This window comes from Poecile atricapillus, chromosome 1 (assembly GCF_030490865.1).
Source record: "Poecile atricapillus isolate bPoeAtr1 chromosome 1, bPoeAtr1.hap1, whole genome shotgun sequence".
In the NCBI taxonomy this organism is placed as follows: domain Eukaryota; kingdom Metazoa; phylum Chordata; class Aves; order Passeriformes; family Paridae; genus Poecile; species Poecile atricapillus.
In genome coordinates, this window is record NC_081249.1 from 137599864 (window position 1) to 137613185 (window position 13322).

Consider the following 13322-nt stretch of genomic DNA (forward strand, 5'->3'; position numbering starts at 1 on the left):
TGCCAAACACAGGAATGAGTTTTTATGTTCTGGCAAACTGGCTTTATGTGAGATGGCCACACTTGGCATACAAATAGCTCTGGGGAAGCACTCAGAAGAAACACTTAAAAAAAAAATAAAAGAGAAAGAGAAAGAGTCCCCTCTCAGAACTGTAAACAAGGGCTCAGACTTAATTGGGTAAAGTCACTCCTTAAAGGCAAATCAGGCCCCATTACAAACAGGTATACTTCAAAAACAGGGCACGCATCTTCCCGTGACCCCACTGCAGCGAGCTTCTAAGACACATTCTGCACAAAGGACTGCACATCACTGAAAACTACTGGAATTTTATTTGATGGTAAAGATTTTTTACTAAAGAAGGCTGTGAATAAATCATGTCTACAGGCTTTTTTTGTAATTATACCTCCTAGGTAATACCCTGGGATTATGCTAACCTTCCAGGAAGATTGGGGTGTTCTTATGTGGGCCATTCTTGCTTGCTTAGGTGCTCTCCACATAATGAACTTCCATAGCCAATGTGGCATTTGAAGGCCTCTGTTGGTACATGCATGTGTTGTATTTCAGCACACAAAGAACAGAATCTCTTCAGAAATGTTTCAAACTGGGCCCTAAATAATCCTCACCAAATAGAAATAATGCTGCTGTGGTTCTAATATACCTGTCAAGGCTTTAGAAAGTCAACTTTTTAATTTCACTGTTTACTAACAAACTGGCATCACTATATTAAGGTTTTATAAGGGCTTTTTAAAAATTACTTTTTTGTTCTGTGAGTTGGAACTACAAACTTACCACATGATCATGGTTACTAACTTCATTACAATCTCATTCAGGATGTTGAAGAAATCCACCATCATCTTGGCCTGTTCTCCCATTTTCCCCATAGCAATGCCAAAAGCAATAAAGAATCCTATCAAACCTATTGGGAAAAATTGCAAGACAAAAAGAAGGCTTTTAGGAAGTTTTTGCACCTAGTCAATGTCTTAATGCTACCTGCAAATCCAGATTTCACAGAGGCATAGAATCACAGTTCAGGTAAACCTGGAAGGGACCACAGTGGGTCATCTGGTCCAACCTCCCTGCTCAAGCAGGGAGCACATTGCTCAGAATTTCAGACCTATAGGGTATTACACATGTCTTGGGACTTTTTAATATGTACTCATTCTCAACTACCATGATAAAATCCAGAAAATCTTTAATTCTTCGAGGTTTTACTAAATTACAATTTCACAACCCAATTATGATTTTATTGGGGTTTCTCCTGTATTAATCTGATCATCAAAAAATAAAGTAATCTTCTCAGTTCCATTCAGCTATTAGAAACCTCAAGAGCCCTGGCAAATGGGAAAGGTAAGACAGTGCTGCACTATAACTCTGTTGTTAGAACATTTACTAGAAATGAAAAGGAATTTTCTCAGGCTTTACAAAAGTGCCTTGACAGACTAATCAGTTCTGGAGTGTAGGGAAAAGCAAAAGTAGCCCTAGAACTTTTGTAGGCCAGGAGTATTCTTCTTAAATGAAGAAGGTAGAGGTGGGAGGAGAAGGTGGGTATTGCACTTAACCACAGAGCTCCCAATAAGCCGATTAACCTCACTGAAAAGGCTATCAGTGGATATAAAATCATAGCATTCGTTATGGGTAACATTTGGCTCCTAAATGTAAATGCTAAGATGTGAATATCTGGAGTATTGGACTATCAGTGTGAAAAAACAACTGATGCATCTGCCATGGATTACTTTGGAGCTGTTTCTTCAATGCTAACCTTTTAGATCCAGAAATGTGCAGCATCCAGAGTTGGATTATTAACTGATACTGACAGATGGTTTGAATCTTCAGCCAATCTTTGAGGCTAAATTTTCAGTCATGATATGAGTCCAGTATTTAACAAATGTGTAAACTCATCTGGGAAATTCCTATGGAAAAAAATTACTGGGACACAAAAATATTCAAGATAAGGGAATATGAGCTGGCAATAGCCTGGGAAAAGACAGGCTGTCCCATATCCTCACACTGGGTTTAGCAACCAGATTTTTTTTTCTTCTTCTTTTTTTTAATCCAATTTCCTGGATACAAAGTCATTCTTTAGAACCAAGCTATCTTTGTTGAGTCAGTTGAATAGGGAAGTGAAGCATATGTTTGTGTGCTGTAGAGCGTAGAGAAATGATGAAAAGCTTTTCAAAGACCAAGTTACTTCCTGGAACTCAGAATCTGCATTAGAAAATGTTAATTGGTAGTTTTGTTCATTAATTCCAAATGAGCTGTTACGTTAGTCATGAGAGTCAGATTGGTGCCTATTTGCAGGAATTTTCCCAGCTTGTACAGCTTATCCAAACTGGATGGCAACTCCCACAACATTTTCATTTCTTCATTCAAAATCAAACCCACACCAAACCAACCCAAAAAACTCAAGAAATTTGAGAGACATTGGTCAAAACAGCAAATTCCTCAGCTAAAGTGCGTATTTCTTTCCTGTAGGAATTTTATTCAGCCTTGTAGATCTTTTCCATGACAGAGCCTGCACAAAACAAGCCCAGCATTAAATGTAATGCATCTCTCACATCAGAACAACTGTTTCATTTTAATGCATAAGCAGAATTCCAGGAGGGAAAAAAACAGATGAGGGTAAACAGCATTGGCAATGAGCTGCTGCCTCATGCCTGGTGCAAAATGCCAACCTGCAGCTCTGAAAGCGGCTCATCTGCCCCCACATGTGGAATGGAACGAGAGCCATGAAGGCAGGCAGGATACAGGGCTCTTGCAGAGCAGGCTGCTTCACAGAAAAACAAGACCAGCTTATAGATGTTATCATCTCCCCTACATCTAAGCAAAGCAGCCAGCCAACTCAACAATACCTCAGGAAGGTCTGTAGACACAGCAGCCACTGTGTCAGCAAGAGCTGTTCAACAGCTGTAAGAGGCCATTTGCCCTTCAAAGGTTATGGCCTTGTGGTGAGAGAAAGCAGGGGATTAGGTACCCCACCATACTGTCCCACTTTGAGGACAACACCTATAGACAGAGAGGTGTCAGCCTCAGCCCTGTGGATGTGCTGTCGCTTCGAGCGTAGGTGTGAGGCTACAAATTGAGAGCTGATTTGTGACTGACTTCACCCACATGCAGAAAGCAAGGAGTTGAAGGAGGAGCGCTCCTCCCTGGGCTGACAAAACAGGGACTCTAGACATGGAAGAGAAAATAGAAGTGGTGTGGAAGCTGTTTGTTTCTCATGTACCCCCATCACAGACTGAACACTTGCTTCAGGAAAGGGTGGGAGATAGGCAAAGTTTTCCTACCACCTCCATTTGCTGGCTTGTCCAGACAAGATGGCATGATGGCATTTGCAGCTGGTAAAGGTCAGCAGCCAGGATGAAAGGAGGAGGGAGTAGTGACTCAGAAATGTGTCAAGCCTTTCTGGGATTTTTCTTGGGTGGTGTGGTTCACACTCCACCTCTCACTTTAGGCTCTGCCTCCAGCCAAATTAGTTCAGCACACCCGAGACACCTACTGGAAACAATTTAGCTCAGATCCATCAGGGGGTGTGTGAAGAACTGGCTCTTGAAGCTCTCCCCCATACTGTTTTGCCAATATGCATTAGTATTGGCCTAGGTCAGCTTCCTCTAGGATGAAAGGGTATTTTGGGTACCTCCTACATGCTCCACTGTACTCCTCCAATTCATAACCACAAAGCTGCCAATCCAGAACAATTCACTTGCTGATTTCTGTGATATCTCAGAGACCAATGGACATGCAGTAGGTGATAACATTTGGTGATTGTCAGGAGAGACTAAACACGTCCTGAAGACCAAATTAGACAACACTGAGTACCTAGCCACAGCAAAAAGCTGTGACATACATATCATGTACATATCTGACAGGCAAAAAATTTCCTTACCCAGGACATTCATGCCATCCTTGAATTCAAGCCCCTTCTTAATGACCATTTGGGCTTCAGGCGGGGCTGTCTCATTTACCATAGCAATAGCAGAATCAGTGACATTAGGTGGCTCTTCAACAGGTAGTGGCACCAGCACTTTCTTGGTGACAGTTTGGATCTGAAGGCAATAAAAAGGGGGGGATGAGAATGGAAATAGACTGAATGCATCCATATGGTAGATAAGTAATTAATAATATAAGGTCTTCACTTGAAATTCCATGGAACTATATTTGTAAAGGATTGGACATGCATTCTACAGTCTCTTAACCCTTCTTCCAAAACTAAGCCTGTTTTTCAACAGTTTCAAATGTTAGAAAGTACTGGGGGTCTTCCTCATGACTGCAGGGTGAAAAGTATGACAAAAACATGTTTTTTATCACTGCAATGATGATAAAAGATCAAGACTTAATTTTACAGACAGTTAGTCCCTTTGGCCAGGCATTTCACAAAGGGTGCTTCCCAGACTGTGTGTTACAGGCTGATACCATTTGTTTAGCCCCAAAGGCCAAGTGCCTCTAAGGGTCAGTCATGGCAGGAACTCTGCAGTAAGGCTTGTTACTCAGGATGGTTTGTCCAGCTCAAGTCATCCCAGTTAACTTGAATCAAAAATTCAGGACATTTCCAACACTTCTCTTACAGCTTTTGTGCTCTTGACTGCAAGAGCTCAAAATGGAATATAGAAGTCCCCTGAGCTCTCTAATTAAAAGATTGTGGGGGATAGATTACAGAAGATTACGAATGCTGCCAGATACAAATCTGACCACCTAAAAAAAAAAAGAAGGCATCAGCTTATGAATGCATTTGGACCTTTCCTTGTACATGAAAGGCAGGGTAAAGGAAAAGCTGGGAAGGAGTGGTAGGAGAAGTGAGCCTGAGGTTACAGCTAGGAAAGAAGGGAGGACGGAATGGAAAAAAGAGAGATCTGTGATTTGCTGCTTTCAGAAGGGATGTTTTCCTCCCACTTCACACCTTGACCCTTTTCCCGCCTCTTCATGGTCCTGGGACAGGCAAAATGGTATGGAAGCTATGACTGGCTTTCCATGTTTTCCCACCTCCCCCCTATTCCCCTTGCTCCCACAAGATAGCAAGGTGACAGAAACTGTGCATTAGCTTTTCAAAGAATGTTTGCACCTCTTTCTTGTTGACATGGACATTGTAGTACTATGGATGATGATCCAGATCTGATCCATATGGTTTAAAGCCTTTTGGTTTTAAAATACCTTACATTTCTCCTTCTAAAACCTCCTGCCTAAATCTGGAGAGGGGGATATAGACAGAAAACCTACATAGCTTTGCATGAGAAACTCTTCCGTTGTCCTGAAACCACCTAACATTCTTGCATGCCTACTTCTACTCAGACTTAAATTTTATCTGAGGGATGTTGTCAACAAAGTACTTTTTATGTGAGGTATTCAGAATGTAAGAACAGAGTAATGGAAATTAAACTTCAAATATTAGACACTTCACACTCACAAATTCCACTACTGTCACTTAAGTCAAAGGTCCTCAGCAGTCCTTTGCACAAGGCCACAGTGTCTAAAAATGCTGAGTCTGCCATAATGCTTAGATTCTGACCACATCTGAGACTAGAAAACCATTTAAATGTCATAGTCATATTTACAAATGGTCCTATGGTTTTTCTGCTGGAATAGAAATTTTCATCATGTATTTAAACTTTCTTGTGGACCATGCTAAAATTCAGGGGAGATTGAAATCTCATGATAGCCCACAGTCCAGTTTGCAGATGAACACTTCCAAAGCTGCACATGAATCTCCTCATGGTGATTGCCTGGTGGCAATGGAAGGCATGAAAACCTCCCCCCACACTGTTCAGCACCGTTGCTGTGCACCCTTCAGAACCACTCTTTGCAGGTTTACAGCAAAACATTTCCTCCTAGGGCTACCTGGAAACTGAGTGACTATGGAGAAAGACTATAAATGTGGGAAAGAAAATATATGCTGACAACATTGAAGCAGGTAATTTTCCTCCAAAAAAGAGAGAAAAGTAAAGCCTAACTCCTTACAGAGGAGTTAAGGGCTAGCAGGAGCAAAAGTTCCATCTAGTCACACTTCACAAATGAAATGTGGCTTTGTGGCAGAGGTTTTCACTAGAAAATAGTCTGGAATCTGCTAAAGTCAAACACTGAAAAGCCAAGTTATTCTTTTTTTTTTTTTTTTTTTTTTTTTTTACTAAATTTAAAAATAATTGGTGGAATTGCTGATCCATAACCAGTGAAGCAACCTGAACATTGGTATTACACACACTGAAAAAATAATACTAACGTTTTAAACAGCCTATCTGACACAGGTAGCTTAATTCTTCTTTTTTCTGCTTTTTTGCCCCTTTTCAAGATATTTGACCACTTTCTACTGACATGAAATTGAATTTTCCTCTCTTCTTTCCTCCTCTCTCCTTCTCTTCTCTCCCTCAGTTCAAATGAGGGAGAGGAAGAAAAAAAAAAAAGCACCCTGATTTCCCTCACTCAATTTTGCAAAAATACATTTCCCATTACATGTGATGTTTAGCCACCAACAGTTTGACCACATGACTGACATTCCTGTGATGATTTGGAAATACTGAGAATGTTCTCTCTCTAAATCCCCAAGGATTATATGTTTTTATGTGGAAGTCCATGTAAGAGGTGAAGCAATCCAAGCCCTTTTGGCAATTGAGGTCACCCTCCATTCTTCCACATTCCTATTGCTTCTTCTCCCTTCCCCCTTTTCTCTTTACTTTTTTCTTTGGCTATAACCACAGCACCAGCTATCACATAATTTCACACAGGAACACTTAAGAATAGGTTTGGCAACAAATCCTGTTAAAATTTAAAAAATAAAAAACAGTCCCCAAAAAACCCTGTCTGCATTACTTTCAAACAATTCAGTTGGAGGGAAAAGCAGCTTACATACAAGAAATATGCTTAAGCTTATTTTACCTCTTAAAGTCAAGGTGTTTTGATTAAGCACTGGTGAAAAACAAAATTATCTCCCCACAGAGCAAGCAACACATGGTGCAAGCATCCTTCCTTCCCAACATGCTCCAAAGCTGGTGAGATGGAGCCACCTGTGGGTGGATCAGCCCTTTGGATCTATAATCCCCACTTCACCTGGACTCTAACACAGCAATAGAGGTTATGAGAGGTTGGGTTTTGGGGTACATTTTTGACAACGAGCTAGAATGATCATCATCTATATATTCTAAATATTGCAGAACCATCATCTCTGTAACTAACAGACAAGTTAAAATTCAACCTGGGTGAAAGACCGAGCCAGCATTCATGACCATGGATACTGTATGAAAAGCATGGAGGAAACTAAAGTTTACTTAATAACAAAACTAAAATAAACTTAATTGAAAAATTAATGAATTTAAATAACTACAACATAAACCAAGGCAGCTATAAATAATGTTCTTTCATTTACCTGCTCAAGACTTTAGACCTGTATTCCTCTTTGCGTCATTATTTCTCTGATTAACCTAAACAATGACATTAACTCTACAGACAACCCTGACAAGTAAAAGATGTGAAGAATATTACCAAGGAGCAGAAGGACTTACCTGCTGAAAGCATGCTTGAACCAAATTTTCAGGGAACAAGTTTCGGATCAAATCCAAGAAGGCATCCAGACTAGATACTTCATCATTCTTCTTCCCTTGACCAAGCTGTTTCTTGAGTTTTGGATTCCCTGGATGGATGGCTAAAACCAGAATCACACCCAGCACAGCAGCAATAATTGTGGTGGACATGTAGTAGACCATAGCTCTTGTCCCCAGGCGGCCACTTGCTTTAGCATCTAATCCAGACAGTCCTGCAGGTGTTTAAGACATGAGCAAATATATTGACACGCAATATCCAATTCAATAATTATAAAATAAAATCCTTTATAATTTTCGAAGTTTTATGAGTACCTATGGGTGCCTGTTTTCATCCCTGTGATAGTCTCCCCTCAAGACAGATTACTGATGCTTCTCCCTCTATTTCTTATGTCTGTCTACTGCTAATAATTTGAAGATAAGTATTTAAAACTGCATCTAATTGTAGAGGAAGCATTGAAAAATAGAGAAGATCTCTACCATCTTTTGCCCTTGACTTCTGCAAACTGGTAATGGTCTGGCTGATACCACACCTTCAAAAGTCCAGGGTCACTAGTGTTATGGAATTTTATTTGCAAGGTCCAATTTAGAAATTAGATCAAACAGCATATTAAGAAATTTCTGATGGTAGCATGTGCACATGTGTTTGGAAATAAATTCACTGTAGCATATACATACTAAAACCGACCAAGTTATTCAGAAATTTACTCTGAAATACCCCCTGCAACTGCAAAATGCTGACAGGATGACACCATTATTCTTCCTACATCACAAAAAGCAAACCAGGTGATATCTATAGAAAGCATCCTGGAATATTTATGGCTAATGTATCTTACCTGTGATTAAACTGGAGATAATTAAAGGGAGGATCAGCATTTTTAGCATCCGCATAAGTATATCTCCCGGGAAGGCTATTAACATGATGATATCAGGGTCAATAGGTGTTGCTAGACGAAGAAGACCCCCACACACCGCACCCAGGATAACACCTGGAAGAAGAACAAAAAAGGGAGCAGGTGGGTATCAGAAGGAACTGCCTGATGTGGAATAATGCACAGTATTTTCTTCTTTTTGAAGAAAACTTGATTCTTAGGGCTCATGGCTTATTCTTTTTTTTTTTTGATGCTCTGCATCCTTCTCCTTGTCCTGATGTTCTCAAATCACAAACAAACTCCTCATCATTTATGTGGATAAAGGGATAAAACTTAAACCTCACGCTCAGGATTGAGGCTGTTAAAGTATAGTTTAGGGGAAAAAAATGCCATTTCTACTTTTGTAACATGATCTTTGTGAACAGGTATTTTATGTTTACATCCAGGATTCCTTTTTTTCCCCTGATCCCAAGCCCAAATGTACCTGATAGCAAAGCTTGTGTTGTGATTCACAGCCACCATGATTATGAAGTATCTCTTTGATACAATGAAAAATATATGTGTATTTAAAACCTTTTCCTTGGACAGCATCAGGTGATCCAAGGCAAGCACTTCAGAAGTATGGGGTTTTGCAGACTGAAAATATGGAGATGGATTTGCAGATCAAGACCAGTTGCAGCTGGTTTTTCAAACAATAACAAGAGTATGTCTACAAATTTGCTGCATATGGCTGTTGGGCTTTCAGTGAAAAAGAAACAGGCAAAGAGCCAGTGAACCACAATAAAATGTCAAACTGTTCCATATTTGGAAGCTGCTAAAGCCAGAGGCAATATTCAGGATGAGATCATGGAGCGTTGGCTTACAGCTACAGAGAGGGAAGACAACCTTAAAACCAGTGAAGTGTAAACTGAGAGAAAAAAGAAAATTTTGTAGTTTTTGTCTTTTTCTTTTTTTTTTTTTTTTCAAATCACTGACTAAAAAAAGTGTAGCGCATTCAGTTCTACTGGATGACACTGACTGGCCTTGGGGTTTAAATCACACTCCTTGCCAAATCAGGTCGCTCAGTGATGTGGATTTGTTCTGTGTTGTGTCAGGAATACCCTGCTCACCTGAACTACACAAGCAGTGCCCATGGGCATCCTATTTACTCACTGGCTGTTCAGCTGGAACAGCTGAAGACCACAGGCAGAGGCTGTGGTGCCACAGGAACAAATGCAGATACACACAGAGTGTCCAGAGCAGCACATACAGCTTACCAAACACAGTAAGAGTCAGGAGCAGATTCCTGTGGAGGGACTGGCAGAACTGCACACATAAGTTCTTGGATCTGTGCTCCACTGGATTTAAGTGACTTTCATGCATCCGGACTTCTACTTGCTTAGGCATATTGTTGGCACTAGAATAAAAAGTGAAAATCAAGTAGAAGTTATAGCACAAGATGCCAAAAGGGAAAGTCTGGATTATGTCCATCATATATAACTGGGGAATCTGACGCATATTCCACCACCTCCCACATTTCATAAACACTGCATATTTACTGCTCTGAAGAAGTTTCTGAAATGGCAATGGTGTGTCTTTCTAAAGGTGTAGCCTTCACAGTATTTTTGGCAGTTATTTCTAAAATGGTAAAGATACAATCAGAATTAATTCACTGGACATATCATCCCAAATGTTTCATGGACTAAACTACTGGTGTGGAGCTAGAAAACTCAGTTTCCCCAAAGACCATGGCTGTTTACTAAAGTAGGAGAGACAGATGAAGAACAAAGTTTTTACTAGCAGGAAAATAGAAATTTTAATACCTTATTTAATTCCAACTGAAGATAACAGTTTTAAAAATATGATTTATTTGCAAAATAAAACATTCAATAACATTTTACTTAGTCTTTTGAAAACATTTAATTTCAACATTAACATTTTATTTTAATATAATCAAAATGTTGAGCTCAAGAGAATACTTTTAACTTGGTTGTAATGAGACTTGAACAATTGCCACTGAAAATTGGTCAGAAAACTATGCATTTCCCAAGAAAACCTTCAGTTCCATTGAACTGGCAACGGCTAGAGGAAAAAGATTTTTTACGAACTCTGGTTTATATTTGAGGAAGTGTATAGTGGGTTGATGCTGGCTGGATGCCAGGCACCCACCAAAGCTGCTTGTTCACTCCCCTCTGCAGCTGGAGAGGGGAGAGAAAATTAAACAAAGGGCTCATGGGTTGAAACACAGACCAGGAGAAATCGTTCATCAAATACCGTCACGGGAAAAACAGTCTCAGCTTAGGGATATGAGTTAAATTTATTACTAACAAAGAGCAGGATAATGAGAAGTAAACTAGGTCCTTAAGAACACCTTCCTGCCACCCCCCCTCCTACCCCAACGATGCAAGGAGACAGGACATATGGGTTGTGGTCAGTTCATCACCCGAAGCTTCTCCCACTGCCTGGGGAGAGGAGTCCTTCCCCTGCTTCACCACGGCGTCCCTCCTACAGGAGTCAGTTCTCTCTGAACTCCTCCAGTGTGGCTCCATCCCACGAGCAGCACTCCTGCCAAAACTGCTGCAACGTGAGTCCCTCCCACGGGCACACAGTCTTCCCAAAACTGCTGTAGCACGAGTTCCTCCCATGGGTAACAGTGCCCCTCAAAGTGTTGCACTGTGGGTCCCCCTTACACAAGGTGCAGTCCTTCAAGGACAGGCTGCCTCAGCATGGAACAGGGCCCCTGTCTGCATGGGGCTCCTCCATGGGCTGCAGGTGGATCTCTGCATCCCAATGGATCCCCATGGGCTGCAGGGCCACAGCTGCCTCAGCACGGCCATCACCACTGGCTGTAGAGGAATCCCAGCTCCAGTGGCTGGAGCGCCTCCTCCCTCTCCTTCTCCACTGCCCTTGGTGTCAGCAGAGCTGTTCTCACATGTTCTCACCCCACTCTTCTCTGGCCACAGTTACATCTGTGCAATAAGGACTTTTTTTTCTTTTCCTTAAATTTGCTATCACAGAGGCATTACCACCATTCTTGACTGTCCCAGCCTTGGCCAGTGGCACATCCATCTTTGGAGCTGCCAGGGATTGGCTCTCAGGAACATGGTGGAAGCTTCCAGCAGCTTCTCACAGAAGCCACCCCGTGCCCCCCCACTACCAAAAGCAGGCCACACAAACCCAAAACAAAGTGATACACACATAAGTGCAGGCCTGAAAAAGTCATACCTCTACTTTTCTCAATAGCTGAGAAATTGTTAGCAATAGGCTCCCTTTTTATATACAAAATATTAAAATGTATTGGAAAAAAATACTAAAAACACTACTATGAATCAAACATTTCCCCTGAAAGTTAAGGCTATGTAAATATGAGAAATAGGTAAACAAAAAAAAAAAAGTTATTATCTAGAAAATTATATTTTTTGAGATCTGGTTTTATGTCAGATTAAGACAAGATTTTAGAAAATCTTCTAGAACAGCAGACTGAGGTTTACAGGCCTCAAACAGGTCTGAAAAGTTATATAAAGTTTCTCATGAACACCCATTGTCTCATCTCATCCCCATGAATCAAAACTTTTTTACTTTAATATTGTACAGCTTGTTGTCTTTATAAGTTTTTCAACAGGAAGTCATTAGACTTGTAATAAGAATCCAGTCATTTTGATGCATTTTGATTTCTACAATTTTCCCTTTCAAACTGAAAACTGCATTTCTTTCCATTACACTTGATGGCTTAAAAAATAACACCATTTGGAAATGCATTAGGAGACTATTCCTTCTTCTTGTTAAAGGGGGTAAAACCCCTCCAAGTGTTGTAATCTTCATTCTGCAATTTTAAAAATATTTCACAACAGTGGTCACAACAAAATGTGCTGCTGACAGTGAAATAACAAAGAATGCCAGTGCACATTCTGACAGCTCAAATGTGAGGTTTGCCTGCTTCTTGAAGACTTATCCATGCAAGTATCAGAGATATGTAAGGATTAGCCAGGGGATGATGTGCACCACTTGAGGAATTAAAAGAAAGATAAGACTGTCTGTAGTTTTCATGCACATGGGCCCCAAAGCCATGAAATCACCAGTGGAAATGTGCCAAAACCCCAAGGAACTCGGGGTCCAAACTTTACAACCGAGGATTACAACTAGTTTCACTTGCACTCCAAACATGAATATATAACTTGTTCTGACCTATTATTCACTACAGGTTAATTATATATTCCTCAGAAACTCTGAAATATGGACTGCTGAAACTAATTCAAAAGAAAACCTTGGAGTCTGCTCACTAGTAAATAATTGGGTGGAACTGAAATGGATCAGTAAACAGAAGTACTCGATTTTACGTTGGGCTAATCTTAGTTTGATTTCCTGGAACCTTTTCCACTTTTCAAAGTTTTACACTCTCCACCTTTTCAAGACTGTAGGTGAACCTTCAGCATGGACTGAAATTCTGATGAGTATGGACTTTATAAAGCAAGAAAACACAGTAGGAAAATACACTAACTGTGCACCCATGTTACAAAAAGTGATGACAAATGAATATCAGAACATGAAAAATAGTACCATAAAAAATCTAGCACTGCTTTTCAACAACGAGATATTTATCACTGGACCAGGGAGGAAGTATTGTTCAGGCCTTTGACTGTTTTGTGGGAGGAGAGGAGGAGAAAAAATAGTGAAATATAAACCTTCTGTGAAGGTTAAGAGAAGCTTCTTATGTAGCACATGACAAAATCTGAATTACTGAATTAGAAGAGGAAAATCTGTTTGTCTCAGTCACAGAAATTAATTTTTGTCTTATGGACTGAGACATCATCTCCTTGTGGTGGCTTTGTGCCTCTATTTGCATCTTGTAATGATACCTAGCTCCAGAAGAATGAATTTTTTCACCTGAAACCTGCAGTCACATGATAGGATAACTGCAAGAAGTGCCTGTTGAGGTCAATGGAAGATGCAC

General features: G+C 40.4%; 1 protein-coding gene across 1 annotated transcript in view; it reads right to left on the reverse strand.

Moving 5' to 3' along the window:
• SLC1A2 (solute carrier family 1 member 2) overlaps positions 1-13322 on the reverse strand; it is an 80545-nt gene that overhangs the window by 18633 nt on the left and 48590 nt on the right. The window contains exons 2-6 of the mRNA XM_058829571.1: positions 9649-9788; positions 8357-8509; positions 7485-7735; positions 3884-4043; positions 790-916 (exon numbers count right to left, since the gene is read on the reverse strand). Of these exons, the coding sequence (XP_058685554.1) occupies positions 790-916; positions 3884-4043; positions 7485-7735; positions 8357-8509; positions 9649-9788 (831 nt within the window). The remainder of the gene's footprint in view (positions 1-789; positions 917-3883; positions 4044-7484; positions 7736-8356; positions 8510-9648; positions 9789-13322) is intronic.